The sequence below is a fragment of the Urocitellus parryii genome, chromosome 8 (assembly GCF_045843805.1).
Source record: "Urocitellus parryii isolate mUroPar1 chromosome 8, mUroPar1.hap1, whole genome shotgun sequence".
Classification (NCBI taxonomy): domain Eukaryota; kingdom Metazoa; phylum Chordata; class Mammalia; order Rodentia; family Sciuridae; genus Urocitellus; species Urocitellus parryii.
The window spans coordinates 9,287,011-9,306,827 of NC_135538.1; the positions used below are offsets into that span (position 1 = coordinate 9,287,011).

At 42.9% G+C, this 19,817-nt stretch overlaps 1 protein-coding gene across 2 annotated transcripts in view; it reads right to left on the reverse strand.

The window, feature by feature from the left end:
• Positions 1–548: 548 nt before the first annotated feature.
• Snx9 (sorting nexin 9) overlaps positions 549–19,817 on the reverse strand; it is a 103,594-nt gene continuing 84,325 nt past the window's right edge. For both annotated transcript variants that reach the window (XM_026393840.2, XM_026393837.2), the window contains 8 exons: positions 16,111–16,214; positions 14,690–14,793; positions 11,833–11,910; positions 7,446–7,522; positions 5,289–5,378; positions 3,980–4,094; positions 3,149–3,240; positions 549–2,070 (listed from right to left, as the gene is read on the reverse strand). In XM_026393840.2, coding sequence (XP_026249625.2) covers positions 2,023–2,070; positions 3,149–3,240; positions 3,980–4,094; positions 5,289–5,378; positions 7,446–7,522; positions 11,833–11,910; positions 14,690–14,793; positions 16,111–16,214 — 708 coding nt within the window. In that variant the 3' untranslated portion in view covers positions 549–2,022. The remainder of the gene's footprint in view (positions 2,071–3,148; positions 3,241–3,979; positions 4,095–5,288; positions 5,379–7,445; positions 7,523–11,832; positions 11,911–14,689; positions 14,794–16,110; positions 16,215–19,817) is intronic.

The following is a 19,817-nucleotide window of genomic DNA, read 5'->3' on the forward strand; positions in this document are numbered from 1 at the left end:
GACCAGACTTTCACCAAATGCTCATCTATCTGTCCACAGTCAAGATATATGAAAGTCGTTACTGTATGATGGTAGTTCTAAGAAAACTAAAGATAAGTCATTACAAATCAAACCAAATAAGAATCCCCTAAGAGAAGAAAACGCACACCAGGACATTAAAACTCTGCCCTGTGAAGGAGACCCTTCCAAGTGTCAGCTTTCGAGGGCTTGAATTTCCTGTCACTCTGGGAACACCCCATGCCACTGCCATCTTCCTGGGTAAGTCTCCATTTTCTTGGCCCCTTTCTCACACCAATGAGCTCAGGACACCTGGAGGACATTGTGTCCCACAGCTCCCCATGCTGCCAGGGACGATCACAGACCCAAGGCTAAACTTGTGATTCATGCCACAGGAAATTATGCCTGGAGAGAGCCTTCATTACCCGGAACATTTTTGGCAGCTGGAATAAGAACAAAAACCAAGAACAACCCCCGCCCCCCCAAACAAACAAACCACTCACTAAAACACCAAGGAGTATTTTGAAAAAATTTGCTTTGAGAATTTACTGTACAGTTTTTAAACAATTTATTTATACGTTGGCTTCTACATGCTTACATTTGTGTAAAATATTTATACATATTCTTTACAGTTTGTACATATATTAAATGGCTGTATCATAAACACTGTTCTATGGGATTTTATAGGGGAAAAGTCAGGTGGGGAGAATTACTTATAAACAGTGACAGACCTGTGATGTTGGAGAGCGGGAGGTTCTCAGGTGACTACTGTCCTCATCTACTGCTTTGGTTTCTCCTGTTTTTGCTGCTGACTTTCCGTTTCTGTAATCACTGGGTCAGAGCAGGGACGGTGGCAGATGAGGTGGTAAGGCAACAGTAGAGCGGGCGGCCTGCGGGTGCTAATCAGCCGTCAGCAGGTCGAGACCTTTTTGCCTGGTGCCCTTAATGGAAGTATCAGTGACCAGGAAGGCTGGACAGTCAAGACAGGTATCGCTTGGGCTTCTCATCAGCACCTTCCTGCACACTGGGCATGCTGCCGTCCATCTCAGTCCCCAAACTCTCCCATTTGGTGGGGAGGGGCCAGGCACTAAATTCTGGTTTCCATCTTTTCAGAGAACCTGGACTGGCCTCCTGTCCACATGGCAATCTCGTGGCACCTCAGGCCATCCCAGCACTTCTTCCCTCTGATGGCGAGTGGAGGGACAGGATGGGAAGGGTGGCAGCTCTGGAGGATGCTCTCCCCCAGTGCTCCTGGGCACAGGAGTCAGAACGGCCACCAGCCCGGGGTTAAAGCCTTTTTAAAAGGTCTTTCAGCCTTTCTGCTGTATTCTTTCTAGCAAAAACACGCCTTGCCCAGGATCAGGAAGCAGGGCACAGAGGGAGCACTGTCTTCCACGGAAGAGCAGCAGGCAGGTGCACTTGCTGTGTGCCCACTGTGCCCACCAAGGGGACACGAGATGACCCCTGCAGCACATGCAGGGCAAGGTGCCCAGAGCCCTGGGCTCTCTCCCTCCTGAGACAGAAGCACTGGCACAGTGAAGGGTGTGTGGATCTTCCTGAACAGACAGGAACTCCAGAAGACCAAGGAGTTATAAAAATATATAAACATGTGTCTTTTTATTCTGGAATATTTCATATTTTTAAGAAAGCAATTAGTAATTAATTATCTGACATTGGGTAAGAACCGGAAGATCATGGGTAATGTATAAATTACGATTATATGTAAAATATCAGTGGGGAGCCCCTAATTCTCCATTCAAAAATCCTAATAAATTTAAGTTCTTTCCAAAAATAGAGACAATTTCCATTGGTTTAAATAATGAATGTAGAAATAAACAAAAGAAGACCAACCCTAAATAATAGTGCATTCAGGCTGGTTAATAGAGAAAACAGCCTTTTCCAACTCTTATTTCTTTTTGGTTTTCTTTCTTTTTTTCTGATGATGGAGAAAAAAAATAAACTTTGAACTGCATTGCCCAAGTCAGAAGGAAGCACTTCGGAGTTTTCTTCATGTTCCGCTCTGTTCTACATAACCGGAAAGCGGCTGAGGGCCTGCCTCAGCTTTTCTGCAATCTGGTGAAAAAACAAAGCAATTCCGAGATATTACCCCATGATGATGTCACAGCACACTACCGTTACAACTCTCACAAGTAAACACCGCAAACTTGCCGGCTCCTTCAACTGATCTCAGCCCTGCTCCTCCCTGGCTGGCTGCTGCTGACAGTGTGGCTGTGTTCTCACAGGAGCCAGAGGCAAAGACCTGCAGCCCCCGTTAGGAGAAGGTGTGACGCCATCACAGGCCCAGCTTGCTGGGAGGAGGAGGCGCTGGCGAGCTCTCTCTAGGCACACCGCCCACCCCAGTTATTCCCACACATGCCACAGACAAGCAGGAAGCAAGTGACGCACATCTCCGTGTCAACAGCCTGCCACGGGAGACTGGCGTTTTGGACAGTATGAGCACAAAGGTGACACATGACTGGATGTGAGCTGAGTCCCTGAACACACATAATGCAGAGAGACGAGGCAGGGCCCAGCGGTCAATATGACTACAGAACTTGTCTTCTGATGTCAAAGCTCCATTTACATGAAAAGAATGCTTTTTTCCATGTTCTGCTAACCAAAGCATTACAGAAGCATGGGAGTTTACGTTTTCATTGTAATTTTCTAAATGAAAATATTTAAGGTTTTGCTCTTTTGGTTTCCTATAGAGAATCCTTTGGTCCACTCTGAACACCTGGGTCACACACAAAGGCTGCCTTTGGTCTCATTTCCCAGCTGAGAGGATGAAGTCTCTGGCAACAGGGTGACCTCATCTCATTCAGCACTGTCCCTGTGCACAAAGGCACAGAAAGGCTGGGAGGAGGTTCGGGAAGCTGTGCAGTCAGGACTTCTTGGGCCTTCAAAACTAGCACCCAGTGCTTCTTCTTCAGAAGAAACCCCTTTTAACTCAATGTTACCCAAAGAGGAAAGGGCAGATGGAATTAAAAGAGGTTTAAAAAAAAAAAAACCTGTTCAAAACTTAACCCCTTTTGGTTTATTACTTAGGATTAAAGAATACAAACAGATTGACTTTATAGGGCCAAAGTTAGTTACCTGCAAGCCCTCCTCTCAGGGTACGGGTGCAAAAGGCACTGAAAGGGGTCCCACTTACTGTTTCATAGAACTGCACTTGTTGCTCCAGGTACAGGCGGATGACGGTGTTGTAATCATAGATCCGGTTACTGTGGAAGTGATTCATCTCAGCTACAACCCAAACCAAGACAGCTGTTAGTTTCCACCCCCCCAAGATTTCAAATGACTACACCTGGTTTCTCCACTCAGTCATGACTCATCATCAACCTGGACCTGATCTGGCTGGCTTCTGAGCAGTTCCTGGCACATCATCCTGCACAGAGGCTAGAAAAACCGGCTGCACAGTCAGAGGCAAACACCACCTTCCAGTACATGGATGTTTTCATTGATTTGTGTGTTAAATACCACGAACGCCCTTCCGCATCCATCCAGACACTCTCATCCACCATCCACCATGCACCAAAACACAGGAGCCTCCATTGCTGCTCCTGTCTGTTCACACATGGTCCCATCTCTAAAAGTGAACCAATATCTTCTACTTACTACCAGCCAAACTATGCCTAGGATGATTCCTCCGGATTCCCACTGCCCTCCACAGTTCTGGGTCGCAAAGGTTATACACCAATAAATGCCAGGCTTTGGAATTTAATAGAGCAGTATGATATTAAGGGTTATAAAAAGAACCTTCAGTGTCTGTAAGAAGTAACACAACATGTAGGTTTAATCAAGCTACTGTGAGGGGCATTAGTGAGAAATTAAATATCGCAGCTTTTCTTTAACAATGGGATCTGGCAAGCAAGGGGCTCTTGTTTATTTAACTGCTATTTATATTTGGAGTTCTCTCCAGCAAGGGGAATGTCTACTTTGTCGGGATGGCCCTCCACCAACTACTCATAACCTTTCTCCTTACCTTGCAAAGCATAAGACATGGTGCCGACTCGCTTCACCATGGTCTGCTTGTCCTGTGGAGTGATTTTACTAGTTGCAACTAGCTTATCACTTTCTTTCACTTTTTCTATTGCTCCCTGTGAAATAGAAAATGCAATGATATTGGTAAGACAAATTGAAAGGGGTTAGTCATTAGTTTAAAAAAATGCAACAATGTTGGGGCTGGGGTGGTGGCTCAGTGGTAGAGTGCTCCCCTAGCGCGCATGAGGCACTGGGTTCAATCCTCAGTACCACATAAAAACAAACTAATGTATCCACCTAAAACTACAGATACACAAATAAATATTTTTAAAAATGCAACAATGTTAACATATTCTGCAAGTGACTTGCCACAAGTGGGAACATGTATCCACCAGTAAGAACAGAGGCAAGCATCTAAATTTAATTTCCCTGAAAGAGAAAAGACTGCTATTCCTGAAAAATGTAACTAAGCTAAAATTTATCATTTTTATGCTACAACAAAAGAGAAAACCACACAGCACACCATCTCTGTATTATTTATAAGCCACAGGCATTTCAAGAGTAGTGCACAACAGGAAAACAGGCATTCCCAGCAGCTTTGGGAAGCCCGAGGGAGCTGCCGTGTAGTACCTGCACACGGGGCTTTGTCTGTCTCTTCTTCCATGAAACAAGGTTTATAAGCTGGCACTTGCATCTGCTGACTGCAAGGCTTAGCTTAGCTTTATTCTGATTTTTTTAAGGGGGAATGAATAAATTTAAACTAATATTTAGATGGTAGAAGTTGTAAAGGCTGCCACACGTCTCTCACTCCAGTGTCACTGCCCTGCTTGTTGTTTATGGCTATCTGGGAGGGAAAATGCCATACTACTGCCCAAATCAGCCTCCATGCCTAGAACTCCAAGCCTGCCAGGGCAAATTCCTATGAGAAGCAAATTGTTCTCAGTTTTACACTAAATTGTCTGAAGTTGTACAAAAGCCAATTAACCCATGCTTCCCCTTCACAAGATTTAAATGGTAAAGCATAAAGCAGAATGCTACATGCCATAGCTGGTAAAATTCTCATGACTGAGGTAACGTGGATTTTGAAAAAGGGAGGTCACCCAATCCAATTTTTAAGTTTAGAAATCTTTTTTTTTTCTTTCAAATATACCTTTAGTTCTAGTTGGGAATCGTTAACAAGTTTAGAAATCTTGATGATGGGATTAGCATTTCTTATTAATAAGGACTACCCTGTCAGATGGCATTGCCAGGCTGTGTGTGTCTGCCCGAAGCCCCCGAAGCCCTCTCCTTTGTGCGTGTGGCCAGGTTACCTTGTGAGCACCAATGATATCCGGGAAGCAGCCAAGGAAGCCTTTATACTCGTGATTACATTCCATGAGGAAGTGGAGATCTTTCTTTGGCTGTAACAAGAGATTGGCTGGTTGTTACTGGCAGAGGAATTAAAAAAAAAATCACGGAAAAGAAACTAGTATATGAGGACCATGCCAACCAGATCCTCCACGCATAGCCAAGTCACTGCACGTGAGGCATTCAGACCACTTTTCCTAAAAGAAAATAATCCCCCAAACTACTGCACTCTGACTCACATGTAGTAAAGGATAAAACAGCATACAATTTTTAGGTTGCTTTGTAAAATTAGATATTTTGTGGTGATCCAAAATAAAACACTATGAGGGAAAAATTCTTAGCTAATAGTTTGTTTTTCCAGGTGTGGTGGTGCACCCTGTAATCTCAGGGGCTTGCTAGGACAGCAAATTCAAGGCCAACCTCAGCAACTTAGCAGGCCCCTAAGCAACTTAGTGAGACCCCGTTTCAAAATAAAAAAAATAAAAAAGACTGTAGATGTGACTCAGTGGTAAAGTACCCTGGGTCCAATCCCCAGTACCGAGGGAAAAATGCAAAACAAAAAAACTGTATGTTTTATATGCAGACAAATAAATTGCTATAGTTTAATATCTTTATTTTTTTAGCAGAAAATATACAAATATTATTTAAAAAACTGGTAATCTTCTTAAGTGGCAATTTTTAAGTGATTCTATATTTTTTTAATTCATATATATGAGTGTATAGATATACTCCCCCACTCCCCCCGTACTGAGTATTCTACCCAGGGCCTGTGCATGCCAGCCAAGTGCTCCGCCACTGAGCTACACCCCTAGCTCACCCAGCAGCTCACCCACCAACTTTAAAGATAAGGATCCTTTAAAAGAAAGGAAGGATACTACTGCACACCTAAGAAAGAAAATTGCTCTGACATGTGTGACCCACCAGGGGGTGGTCCTGGGCAGCTCAGAGCATGCTGGCTTTTGAACCAGGAAGCAAAGAAGGCCCTCGTGGAAGACAGGTGCCCTGTTTGTCATCTAAGGCTCTTCTCCCTGCTCCGCTTTTTTCCCTTGCTAAATTACTCAGACTGCCCTTGAACTTACCATCCTCCCACCTCAGGCCCCAAGTGGCTGGGATTGCAGGTGCTGCACCACCATGGTTGACCTAATGGTAATTTTTAATAGCTATGTTACTTACAATTTAAACTTGATATTTTTATGAGTATTAGCAAAAGAGCTACTGACTGACTGCTTCAGTGTGTATGTGCGTGTGTGTATATGTGGCATAAGTATATTTCAAGAGCCATCTGAATTTTTTTTAAAAATCAGAGATGTGAAACAATTTATATGATTATTCCCCTTAAAAACTGTTATCTGTTAAAAGAAAAAGGAAATTGGGGACTGTGGCAAGTGCTGTTTAAGATATATTAGCTATGAGGAACGGGGGCTGTGGCTGAGGGGCAGAGCACTTGCCTAGCATGTATGAGGCACTGGGTTTGATCCTCAGCACCACATATAAATAAATAAAAAATAAAGGTACATCAACAACTAAAAAATATTTAAAAAGAAATATATTAGCTATGAAATCCTCAGAACCACAGAAGGTAGGCACTACCAAGGCCCTTTAACACATGAGGAGACCAAGACACAGCAAGTCTAGGTAAGAGTCCTGGCAGCGCTGAGCCAGTGCTCTCTCCCATATGCCACCATCCTTCGAAGGCCAAGCACGGCTCAGAGCTATCAATACTGGAAGGCATTCATTTAGATTTTTTTTTGTGTGTGTGTGCGTGCTCAGGACAGAATCCAGGGCCTCACACATGCTAAACAGATGATATACCACTGATCCCAACTTCCTTTAGATTTTTGGATGACACATTTTGTCTATCCACTTTGGCTTAACCTAAGAAACACTGTGTCAGTGGGCTGGAGATGTCGCTCAGTGGAAACACTTGGCTAGCTCATGCAAGGCCCTGGATTTCTGGCCCCAGCATTGCAGAACAAACAGAAGCCCCATCCCCCTACAGTTAACAAAGACACTTAAAAGCAGAAAAGAAAAGGCTATTTGGATTTGCCGTACAATAAGTCTTAAATCTGTGCATTAGAAAGCAAAAAACTCCTCCCTGGGATCATGTGATCATTCAGTACCTGTTCTGCCACAAGACTGGCGATCTCCTCGTAAGTCTTTCCTGCTTCTGTTATTGCGTCATTGAGATCTGCTTCACCTGAAAAGAATTATAGTGACTGGAAGTTATACATATTTACTTTTGATTTTCTCCAAAATTTTATTGGTAAATTTTAATGTAGGAAATACCAAACACTCGCAAAAGTGAATAGCAGGGAAAACTGTATGTAGGAAATACCAAACACAAGCAAGATCAATCTTGTGATTCCTTAGCACCAGCGCCCAGCTTCCCAACTGAAGCTTAAGGCCAACATTTCCTATGTACACTCTCCACTCCTGTCACACAATCCACCTGGAAACTGTACCTAAAAGATAAGGACCCTTTGAAAAATAGGACAATACCACTGCACTCCACCGCACATGAAGAAAAGACCATCACTCTGACAGGCGTGACCCTCCAGTGGGTGCTCCAGGCAGCTCAGGGCAAGCTGGCTTTTGAACCAGGATGCAAAGAAGATGCGGAAGACAGGCCTATGTTTGTCATGGAGGCCTCTTCTTCCCGCCCCCCTTTTATTCCTTGCAAAGTTCTTTTCACGGGGTGCTGAGGATCACGGGTCCCACACCTGGGTGCTGCTGACTGCATCTCTGCAGTGACACTTAACAGGTTCCTGTTCCTGCCTCCACTTCACACTGGCCATAAGGTCTGGAGGCTTGACCAGATTTAGATTTAGATTCACGTTTTCCAGTTATTTCTAGTGTTCACAACGTTGGAGGCCACAAATGTCGTTGTCTATGTCTTTTACTTTAGTATGGATTTACAAAATGGTGCTCTTCTATTTAATTATTCATTCTTTTTTTTAGCATTTTATTTTTTAGAAGTAGTTGGACATAATACCTTTATTTTATTTATTTATTTTTATGTGGTGCTGAGGATCGAACCCAGGGCCTTGCACGTGCTAGACGAGTGCTCTACCGCTGAGCCACAATCCCAGCCCCCATTCTTTTTTTTTTTTAATATTTATATTTTAGGTGTAGATGAACACAACACAATGCCTTTATTTTTATGTGGTGCTGAGGATCGAACCTGGGTCTCAAAGGTGCTAGGCATGCGCTCCACTGCTGAGCCACAATCCGATCCCCTAATTATTCATTCTTTATTACTTCTGTTAACTTTCCTTTATCAATTTTTTGGTGATCAAAGAAAGGCCTTTTAAGTGAATAGCAGGGAAAACTGTGTTCTTCAAAAGATGGAAAATACATCATGAGCTCATAGTAATATTTCCAATTCAAATTAGAACTCAAGAGTTTTTTTTAACTTTGCTTTAAACTTTGATTTTTATTTTAAAAATCTTAGTTGCTAATAACAATAACAATCAGATATCTGGCTTGCCCTACACTATGTAAATATACCTTTAGAAGTTTTATAATAATAATACCAATATCCTATTGCTTATTAGTGGATTAGCAAAAGTAACTAATCCTTTTGCAGTCTTTAAGACCTTAGGCATCTTCTGTAGGTCGCACAGTCACTGCTTTCACCTCAATGAACCAGGTCACGTGTTTTTTTCTTTCTTTCTTTTTTTAGTTACAGGTGGACACAATATCTTTATTTTTTTAATGTGGTGCTGAGGATCGAACCCAGTGCCTCATGCATGCTAGGTGAGCGCTGTACCTCTGAGCTGTAACCCCTGCCCACATGTTTTGTTTTTGACTCTAAGAGATTTCTTTTTTATTTTGATTTAAATTGGTTTTCTAATAATTGTGTTAAACAGTCATGTTTTTTCAAAGTCAAATCTACAAAAGGAGTTATCATCAGAGCTTTGCTTCTGTATCTGTCATTCTCCTCTTCCACAGATAATCATTTATAATTTTTTATTGATTACATTTCCATATGATAATTCAATGAATATGGACTATTTCACAGGTCAGTCGACCACACGAACTGCTGAGAGAGCAGGGTGAGCGTGTCTGCTGTAGCCAGAGGCCTCCTTAGGAATGGGCTGCAGAGACGGTAATCACAAGAGCACATGGCGCAGTGCTGCTCCAGGACACCACGCTCGGCACTACTGACCTTCACTGTCCTTTGAGATGAAAGAAGTTTGTCAGGAGGAACTTGAACAGTTCTTTAAAAATAGTAACTAGTAAATTAAATGACATTCAATATAAAACATATTGAGTACTTTTTAATACTTGAAAATGCCATTTGCAGAATGACTATCTAACAATGTGTTATTAGATAACGTGACAAGGACAGTACAGAAAATATGGAGGAATCATTGTGCAGCTCATTCTGGGGCATTCAAGAGATGAGCACCTGGACAGTGGCAGTGCCTGACGCCCCCTCCTACTGCCCACCTTCACTACCTGGAGGTGGCCTCAGCCCTCCTCCCACCTGCACCTTCCAGTCCTCCTTTCTCCTTCTGGTTAACTACATTTTCTTTCTTCTATGTTGGTTCAGGTTAAAATTATAGAGATAGTAAGGCTCCAGAGAACCTGATCTGTCTCAAGAAAAATACAGTGGGTTCCAGCATATTTTTAAGAGAATGAGTTATTTGCAGTATAACGTCATCAAGGAACTTCTTTAGAAATCACTTTCTAGTTTACCGTCTTCTCTTCCCCCTCTTTCAAAAACTTTTGGTCAGTTATCTGCACCTCTATTACTACTGTCATACCAATGAACAATGAGTGATATTCTCATCTCCTCCAGAATCAGGGAGGAGGGAACAGCCAACTGCTATTTGAAAACCCTATGATTGTTCTGAATGGTTTTTAAGTTTTCTATGTGACTTCAAATGACTAGAGATCCAAAATCTGGGTACATGTATTGTATAACCTGGCCCAAAACAAACTCTGAATTCACACCTAGGAGAACTGTTAGGCTTCCACTACCAGTTAGGGCATGGATGACAGCAAGGGACTGCCAATCTCACCATGGTAAAAAGACACCAAAGGAAAAAAGTCCTGCTTTTCCTTAGTCACTGATGCATGGCAGGAATGATGAAATCCAAACAAGCCACATTCTGAAAGAGGTGAGCTTGTCCATTCTAGGCCTCAGAAGTTCTGACACAGGATTCCATGGGGACCAACAAGTGACTTCCAGCATCGCAGACGGCTCCCACCTAGTTCCACACTGCAGCACCTCAAAGGTAACAGGGTGCCTGTACATCTGCCCAGGAACCACCCCACTCCCGGTTCTGGTCTTGGTGCCTCCACTGGCCACTGGTCAACTAGGCCAAGGCACTTTTCTCATAGGCTTCTCATTGAGGCTAACTGGACCTGAGGCTCCTTCCAGTCTAAGTGCCGATTATAAGATGGAGAAGTCAGGCCAACAAGAACTACTCATATGTGGGAACCCTCAATCTTATATTTTGATGACAGACCCATTTCTTGTTTCTGCAAACATTTAGCAAATGACATCCAAAGCCCTGTCCTGTCTAGTATCGGATTAGCTTCCTGGGGAGGTACCAATTCTAACATTGAGTTTCCCACGTGGCGAGAGGAGACACTCAAATTCAATAGGTGCCCTAGCTGACCAATGCTTTTTCCGTTTTATAAAGGAAACTCACAAGTGCTGCCAAGGTATGAGGGCAAGGACTCCACCTGCCACAGGCAGCACATATCTGTGCAGGAGAAGCTGAAAACGATTATGAAGAGATACAAGGCAACAGATTTATTACTTAAATATGGTTCCTTGAAAGGCCCTGATGAAACCTGGCTTTTTCAACAGGAAGCCTTGACGAGGTCTGGCACAGAGAGGCAGTAAGGGTAGACTGCTGTCTGCCGCAGTTACCTGTCACATTAAGTGAAGGAGCTACACCTGACAGCAAAGTCAGGGAGCCAAGCTGGCAAGAAAACACCAGTGTAACAGCCCCTCACTCTTCTCCAGAGCCAGGAGGTGAGGCTGCACAAGCCTGTGCATGTGGTGTGGCCAAGTGGACATCAGAGACAGCAGTGCTCACTGCAACACTGCTGACTGCCTGCCAGATCCTGAGGTTTGACAGGTCTGGATAAGACCCTGAAAGAGGGTTTTCTCTCAATTGCGGAAGCCGAAAGAGCTGATCTCAAAGTGGAAGACAGCAGAACTGGGGTCGCTAGGGGTCAGGGATGATGGGGATAGGAGGCTGGGTAACAGGAAGTGAAACCCCAAGAGGAACAGGTTCTAGAGTTCCACAGCACAGCAGGCAACCCCAGTACACAACATCCTATTACATATTTTATGCAGAACTCAAGAGAGCAGCACGGGCTCCAAACATAAGAAATGATAAAGGTGGAAAGGCTAGCTGCCCCGGCTTCACATTGCACACTGAGTACACTGCGTACAGGTAACGAGTCACCACACTGTATTCCATAGGTGGGTACAATTATTATGTATCGATTAAAAAAATACAAAATAAATAAATAAAGATGTACCTTGATAACCGCTGGAACTAAACACTGTTGCTAAACTCTGCAAGGCTTTTCCTATCTTCTGATATTCCTTGGGTAATGCTGAAGGAGAATGAAAGAATCAATTGTTAACTAGTCCTCCAAGTAAATGGAAATGGGGTTCACTTTTTTCTAATAGTAATTATTTTATAACAAAAGACATTTGATATGATTCAAAACAGTCTATATTCTTTAATAAAGCACTGATACATGTTAGGCAAGCACTCTACCATGAGCTAAAGCCCCAGCCCTTTTTAAATTTTAAAAAGGCCCCACTGAGTTGGCCAGGCTGGACAACTTGGGACCCTCCTGCCTCAGTCTCCTGAGTTGCTGGGTTAACAGGCATGCACCATGGTGCTCAACTTGTTATTTATTTATGTTTAATTCATGTTCAATTAAGAGTGGATGCTATTATTACCAACCACCCCACTTTCTCATCCACTGAATGAAACACAGTGAAACCAAGCTCACCTGAATGACTTCTGGTTTGCAAAGCACCTTTACATGCAGCACTGAACTGAGTTGTCACAAGAACCCCCACCAGGGGTAGAGATGTCCCCATGTGAAGGAAAATAAGGTACAGAAAACCTAATTGATGAGCCCAAGGCTACATGCAGACCAATAACCAACCACACAACAACTGAGAGGAGGAAGTGTGGCAGAACAAGGCAGTCAGAATCATGGGACTGGGGACGGGGAGCTGTCTCCTCACCAACTGGTCCTACGCCTCCTCCTTAAGCTGGGAGACACTAGGATTTGAGGATCTTTCCAGAGCATCTCCAAAAAAGTCTCCGTGTCGTAGGCTGCTCTGTCCCCTCGCATGCGCCTATGGCCTTTGAGGGAACCTGTTTGAGCGGTAGGTTATTAGGACACTCGGACCAAAACTATGTTAGCTCAGTCAACCTTAAGAACCGGTTCACCTTGGTGCTTCTGCCTCTCTCTGGGCTCAAAGACACTGCCAGGTGCTTGACCCCACGGGGGTTTCATGTTAAAGCCAGTATCTCCAGTTTCACACATCTCTTCCTATGGCCTAACAGGGCTTGGAGCTGACCAGCCAGCAAACGTAAAGAATTTAATTCTCTAAAAGAAACCACAATCCCAGATTTGTCTGATATTCTTAAAAATTTAACATCTGCATTCACTTAAAAAAAAGTTTTCAGGGCTGGGGATGTGGCTCAAGCGGTAGCGCGCTCGCCTGGCATGCATGCGGCCCGGGTTCGATCCTCAGCACCACATACAAACAAAGATGTTGTGTCTGCTGAAAACTAAAAAATAAATATTGAAAAATTAAAAAAAAAAAGTTTTCAAAGGGCACATAGATTTAAGTGGTTTGTTTTGATGACCTTCTAATAGCTAAACAAATCTATTACTTTAAAAACTGATTTCCTAAAATGCATCTAGGCCACCTACTCAGTTTTAAAAAACAGAATATTACCAATGACTTTTAAGAGCAATTTGTGTTGTCCTTCCCAACTCAATGTCCTTCTGACCATGAATTTTTGCTTGTCTTTCATTTGTTTTTTTTTCCTAATTCATACATACCTAAAAAATATATGGCTTACTTTGACATGTTCTGATAATATGTGAATTCCAACGTACTGTGAGTATTCCATGGCTTGTTTTGTTTGTTTTGCTTTGTGAGATTCTTCTATGTTGATAAACAGAGCAGCTGTGGTTCACAGGACACTGTATCATTGGAATATATCATAAATGAACTGTTGTTTCCAGTTTTTACCTGGAACCATGTGAAATCAGTTTTTTTTTTTAACCTGGAACCATGTGAAATTAGTTCTGCAGATTAAAAGTGTTCAGTTTCAGTTATTTAATATAATTTAACTGATACAAACAATGCTGCTGCAAACATTTGTGTATCTCTCTCTTTATGCCTATGTGAAAACTTATCTTGACTGGGAAGAAGTGGAATTTCCAATTTCAACACACTAGCATCTTGAATTTACTACATCACGTCAAACTGTTTCCCAAAATTATTATTCCTCCTGTATCCCTATCATAGAAGGATAAATGTTCCCACTGCTTTACAATGTTAAAAATACAGAGTATGTTTTTTTTTTCCCTTTGCAAAATGGGACAAACTGGAAGATGTACAATTATATTTCATCATGTTTTTAATTTTTGTTTTCCTGAACAGTGATAAGGTTGAGTATCTTAAAAACAAAACAAAACTGAATTCCTTTATTTATATTTTAGAAAAGAGCGTCCCTGGAAACCTGACTATATTTGTCAGGCTTTGACCAAAGAGCTGCAGAATTCTGGATGTAGGAAAATGGCCCCGCTAGGTGACAGTTCCCACCAAAGTCCCAGGAGGAAGAGGCTCCCACAGCCAGGAAGGTAGGTGGAGCCATGGCTAATGTGCCACATCTCCCTAGCACCCAGACTGTCTGTCCTAGCAACGATACTGGCTTTCCTAAGAATTGTGGCTTTAGTCAAATACATCACATCTTACCACTGGGTGTGATGGTACATGCCTTTAGTCTCACTCAGGACTTGGGAGGCTGAGGCAGGAGAATCTCAAGTTGGAGGACTGAGGATGTAGTTCAGTGGTAAAATACCCCTGGGTTCAGTTTCCAGTACCAAAGAAAAAACAAACAAGCAAAAACAAAAAACCCCAGCAGCTGGAACTATGTAATCTAACAGGTATTCCTGGTGGGACTTCTTGGACTGGCTCTGTTGGGGCTGGCTTTCTGCTGTTTAAAGGGGTGGAGGAGTGAGGTCAGGTCAAGGGCCTTGGGAGTGACACACTGGGTCCACAGGAGTGGCCTCTGTGTGGGGAAGGCTCCCCAGGAAGAGTGTTCACAAAGCTGAGCCACGCGGTGGCACTTACGCCCGGTGCAGCGCTTCCAGTGCTCCTGGCCCACGGTCAGCAGCTCCTTCACGCCATCGTCCATGGCCTTGGTGAACTTCCCCACCGCGTCACACGTCTGTTCTCTGTGGTCAATGGGAAGGACACCAGTGGTGTGGGAGACACAGACCAACCTAACCCAGCCCTTGTTTTCCTGCACGGCAGCAACTGCCCTATAACTCAACAAGTCTTAAACAAAAGAGGCTCAGATTTTTAAAATATGACTTAAAAATCTGCCACTTACATTTTAGCTTTGCTTTCTTTCCTCAAAGAAAGAATTTTAACTAAAATTGAAATTCTAAAGTAAAATTACCTCTTGAGTATTTTATGCAAGGAAATCCTGTGGTTTCTAATGGTAGTTATTGCTAAATTCATTCCACTGAGTACTTTAACAAACAGATGAAAATCTGAGTACACACCAGGTAGCCTTGCCTAAGACTCAAGCTTTTGAAGGGTGTAAAAAGCTTATCTACTAACCTACAAAGACCACAGTATACTGCCGAATGAAAAAAGCAGTTCATAAAACAGATGGAAGGGCTGGGAGTATAGCTTAGTGGCAGAGCACAGCTTAGCACGTGTGACACCCTGAGTTCCATCCCCAGAGCACAAAAATAAAATAACATAAAATAAAATAACAAAATAACATAAAATGACATAAAATAAGAATGATTAAGGGCTGGGGATGTAACTCAGTGGTTCAGTGCTTGCCTAGCACGTGTGAAACTCTGGGTTCAATCTTTAGTGCTGCAAAAACAAACAAACAAAAACACTAATTAAAAAAATGTATAACAGATTATTTCTATTTAAAAAATAATTCTCAGTAGTTTGATATATAGAGTTTTGAAAACTATAATACCAACATATGAACATTCATTTTTTTCTTGTCCACATTTTTAGTAATATATAAGCAAAAGAAAAAAAATCTTAAAATTTAAACATCTCAAGATTGCTTACTAGTCCTTATACAGAAAAGGAAGTACTTCAAAATTCAGCTGGTCTGTTTTAAAAAAAGATGACCCAATGCAAAACAGATGGAAAAAACAGAAAAGCCAGGTTAGAGACTGTGTCCTTCAAAGTGGGGCTCAGGATTTCGGCTTGTTGGCTTCTGAGTGGGTACTAGTGGCTCTGGGCCACTTGGTCTCATCATACTTTACTGGAACTGACTAAGACTGTGTCAACTATGGAATCACTGACTTCAAGGTAAAAAAAATCAGAGCTTAATCTAAACTTATGGCAGAAACATGGCATTTCCTTCCAAACACGGTGAGTTCCTGAGTTCTGACCAGGAACCCTGCTGGCGTCATAAGCTCCCTTCAGCTCCAGCACAAACACCGTGGCCAAGACTGCACGCCACCAGGCAGCTGCAGATGACTGCGCTGAGAGCAGCTGTCAGCGTCTCTTACATCTCTGTTAAGTCCAAGTCAGGCGCCTCTGGTTCCATGGTGGAAAATATCATGACTCCCACCAGCTCGTCTTTCTCAGCCTTCCTCTTCCCAGTTTTCCATTCCTGCAAAAGAAAACAGCATCACAAAGTCAGATGCACAGCAGAGTCGGTGGTCTTCCAGATTCCCGTGCCGGCTCAGTTCACTGGTCATCCTCCTCTTCCTCCGTTCCATTCTCCTGCATCAGGGGCCAGGTGCCTGCACACCTCCATGTAACTTCAGTGTGTGACCTGCACCACTGCCGAGCAGTCCTCACGAAACCAAGTCTTTTGAGAGCAAACAGATTTGGTCACATGCCTTTTCCAAGGCTACCAAGATAAACACAGTGACTATAAACACACCCTGTAAATTTTGACCATTAGCTGTTTTCAAAAAATGGTTAGAGCTTTTCTAAAATACAAGATAGGAACCAGTTTTATGAGATATTTTTAAAAACTTATTTTAAGACACACACACACACACACACACACACACACACACACACACAAACTCAGTGCCCATAGCAGAAATGCACAGAGCAACACACCCTTACACATTCTGTGTGAGTACACCTCGGCCAAAAAAGAAAAGAGCTGGCATTCCAGAGGCCCTTGGCTCCTTCCTTACACCCCTCTCCCCCACAAGGGTGCCCCTATTCTTTCTTTGACGGTTTTCATTTCCTGCCTTTTTTGGTTTTAACATCTACCTTCCCGCCACCCCCACCATTACTGTTTGGCCATTTTTCTGAACTTGCAAAGAGCCATCAAGTATGCACTGCTCTGTGCCTGGGTTCTATGGTCAGCCATGAAATGACCTACATCCACACTGCTGTGCGTGGCTGCAGGTGCTACTGCATGAGCATTTCCCAACGTGTCCATCCCACTCTGCTAGTGGCAGCCACCTCTCCCTGTCAGTAAGGGATGTGCCCACCTCTTGGTGTGCATGTGCTGCACTCCGTGGTACCTGAGTGCACATGCTGGATCCTGGTTCAACTACGGTAGGTAACACCAGACTGTTTTCCAAGCTGCTCTTACCCATTTCCACTCCCCCCAGCACAGTGAATCCAGTGGCATCTCACTTCTCCAAGGAGAAGCGTGGCTGTCAGTCTCCTCATCTTAGCCATGTTGGTGAGTGTGGACTGGTGTCTTGCTGTGGTTTTAATTTACATTTCCCTGATCGTACTGGGCTGATTGTCTTATTGTTTATGTGGGTTTTTATAAATTCTAAATACCTTCATTGGGTATTTATGTTGCAAATATCTTTTATATAAATAGCTTTTTTAAAAAAACTTTTAATGGTTTTTCTTTTTTTTTTTTAGAGATTTTTTTTTAAAGACAGAGTGAGAGAGGAGAGAGAGAGAATTTTTAATATTTATTTTTTAGTTCTTGGCGGACACAACATCTTTGTTGGTATGTGGTGCTGAGGATCGAACCCGGGCCGCACGCATGCCAGGCGAGCGCGCTACCGCTTGAGCCACATCCCCAGCCCCTTAATGGTTTTTCTGATAAAAAAGTCCTTAGTCTTACTGTAGTCTAATTTATTAACCTATCCCCGAATGCTCAGTCTTGTTTGTGTCTCATTTCAGAAATCTTTTTCTACGCTAGGGTTATGAAGATAATATTCTAGGTCATGTTCTAGAAGGTTCATTACACTGCCTTCCACATTTACATCTGAAATTGGTTTTTAAAACATTGATACAATGGAAAATTTCAAACATATATGAAAGTAGGGCTGGGGATATAGCTCTGTAGGTAGAGTGCTTGCCTCACGTGCACAAGGCCCTGGGTTCAATTCCCAGCACCACCAAAAACAAAACAAAACTCATATGAAAGTAGAGAGAAAACTGTAAGCCCCCACAGACTCGGCTTCAATGACATCAACCTTCTGTCGCTGTTCTTTTTTGTCTCATTAGTTTATTATAAGAGAGAATGAACAATTTTTACATTATGAAAGATTTCAGAACTTCAAGCAATAGGCAGCTTCACGTGGTGCAGTCCCCACAGTGACTTACTCAGCCTACGTACTTTCCATCTCTAAATAGGAAATAATACTTATCAGCTGGGAGCAATGGCTTGTGCCTATAATCCCAGGTACCTGGGAAGCTGAGGCAAAAGGACTGTAAATTCAAGGCCACTAGGCAACACAGTGAGACTCCATCTCAAAAAGAAAGAAAACTTAAAAGAAAAAAAAAGAGATAATTAAGGAAGAAAAAAATCCCTCACTGTCCAGACCCACTTCAATGCCTCCGTATCTGGAAGAACTTTACCTCCAACTTCCCTCCCCCTGGTTGCACCTCTACACTCTCACCCTTTTGACGGCTGCTTCTGCTGCCTACATTACTCTTCCTTGAGACTTTCCTGGGAGCACACCCTCCTTTGGTCACAACTTCAGCTGCGTGCCCTGCAACTAACATTCACGGAGCAGAAGAAACCCCCAGACCCTGTCCTGCTGCAAGGCCCAGCACACAAGGAGACTGCAGTCGGCTCCGGATGTGAGCATGGGAGAAGCTGTCCAGAGCCCAACAGGCCCAGCACTGCTTACTGAAAAAGCTCTGTTCCCTCCCTCCGTGCTCTAGGCTACTCTATCCTGTCCTCTGGGGCTGCCTGTCGATCCTTTAGAGGAGAGAGGGGAAGAAAAACAAAAAAGACGAAGGAATGAAGAGAAAAGGAAAGGCCCAGAGGCACCAGCTCGGTGCTTCCTAAGCTGCCCGAGCTGCACTGAGCTGAGGCCAGCGGCGCCCTCCTAGAGCGTCTCGGCTCCTCTTAGCACTTTTCCTACTCATGACATTTTTACTGTTTTTTAATCTGTGAAACACAGTATTAGAAATTTTATTTAGGTCTTCTTTTACTTATCTCAATAATGTTTCATAGTTTTCTATGGAGAGCTTTCTTAAATTTCTTCTATTTATTCCTAGTTATTTGACACTTTGGATGGTATTGTAAATGATAGGCTTTTGGGTTTTTTTTACTTAAAATTTTTTTATCACTGACAAATTGTAATGTCTTAACTCTAGCTACCTTAATGCTCATTTATTTCCAGTAATTTCTATGTATTTTCTTTGGGATTTTCTATGTTCACTACTATATGAGCTACTAATAGCCATAGAACTCATTTTCCTAGTTCTACAATGTCATTTGGTAGGAGAAGAAAATGTGGCCCAAAGAGAACACATGCCCTGAGCAAGATCACACAGTGGTCAGAAACAGAGCCCAGGCTGGAAGCATCCTGACTCCAAGTTCTCTGTTTCTCTGACACACTTTTACCACATGCTGATCTGTCTTTGAAGATGGCAGCCATGAAAAATAAAACGACCCGTGATGAGGGTTTACTATTATCTGAACACTATACTATGTAGATACATGACCTTCAGATATGCTTTCTACATCAAATCCTGGGCAAATCACACAATTGGGACTACTGAAGTCCTTTGGCTCACCATGAGACAGCAAACCATGAAGGGTCCATGTAGCTTCCATAGCTACCAAGTAACAAAATGTTAAAAACCTATTTTCACTTCAATAGAGCTCCATGACATGCTACAGATTAATGCTGCCTCTTAACAGAAAAGCCAGGATTTGCAGAGCAGCCTGCAAGACTAACAGATGACACATACAAACTTACCAAGAAACGCTAGAGGACCTCAGTGTTTTCTAATTCCTTTCTTGGTGATATGCAACACACCAAAAGTG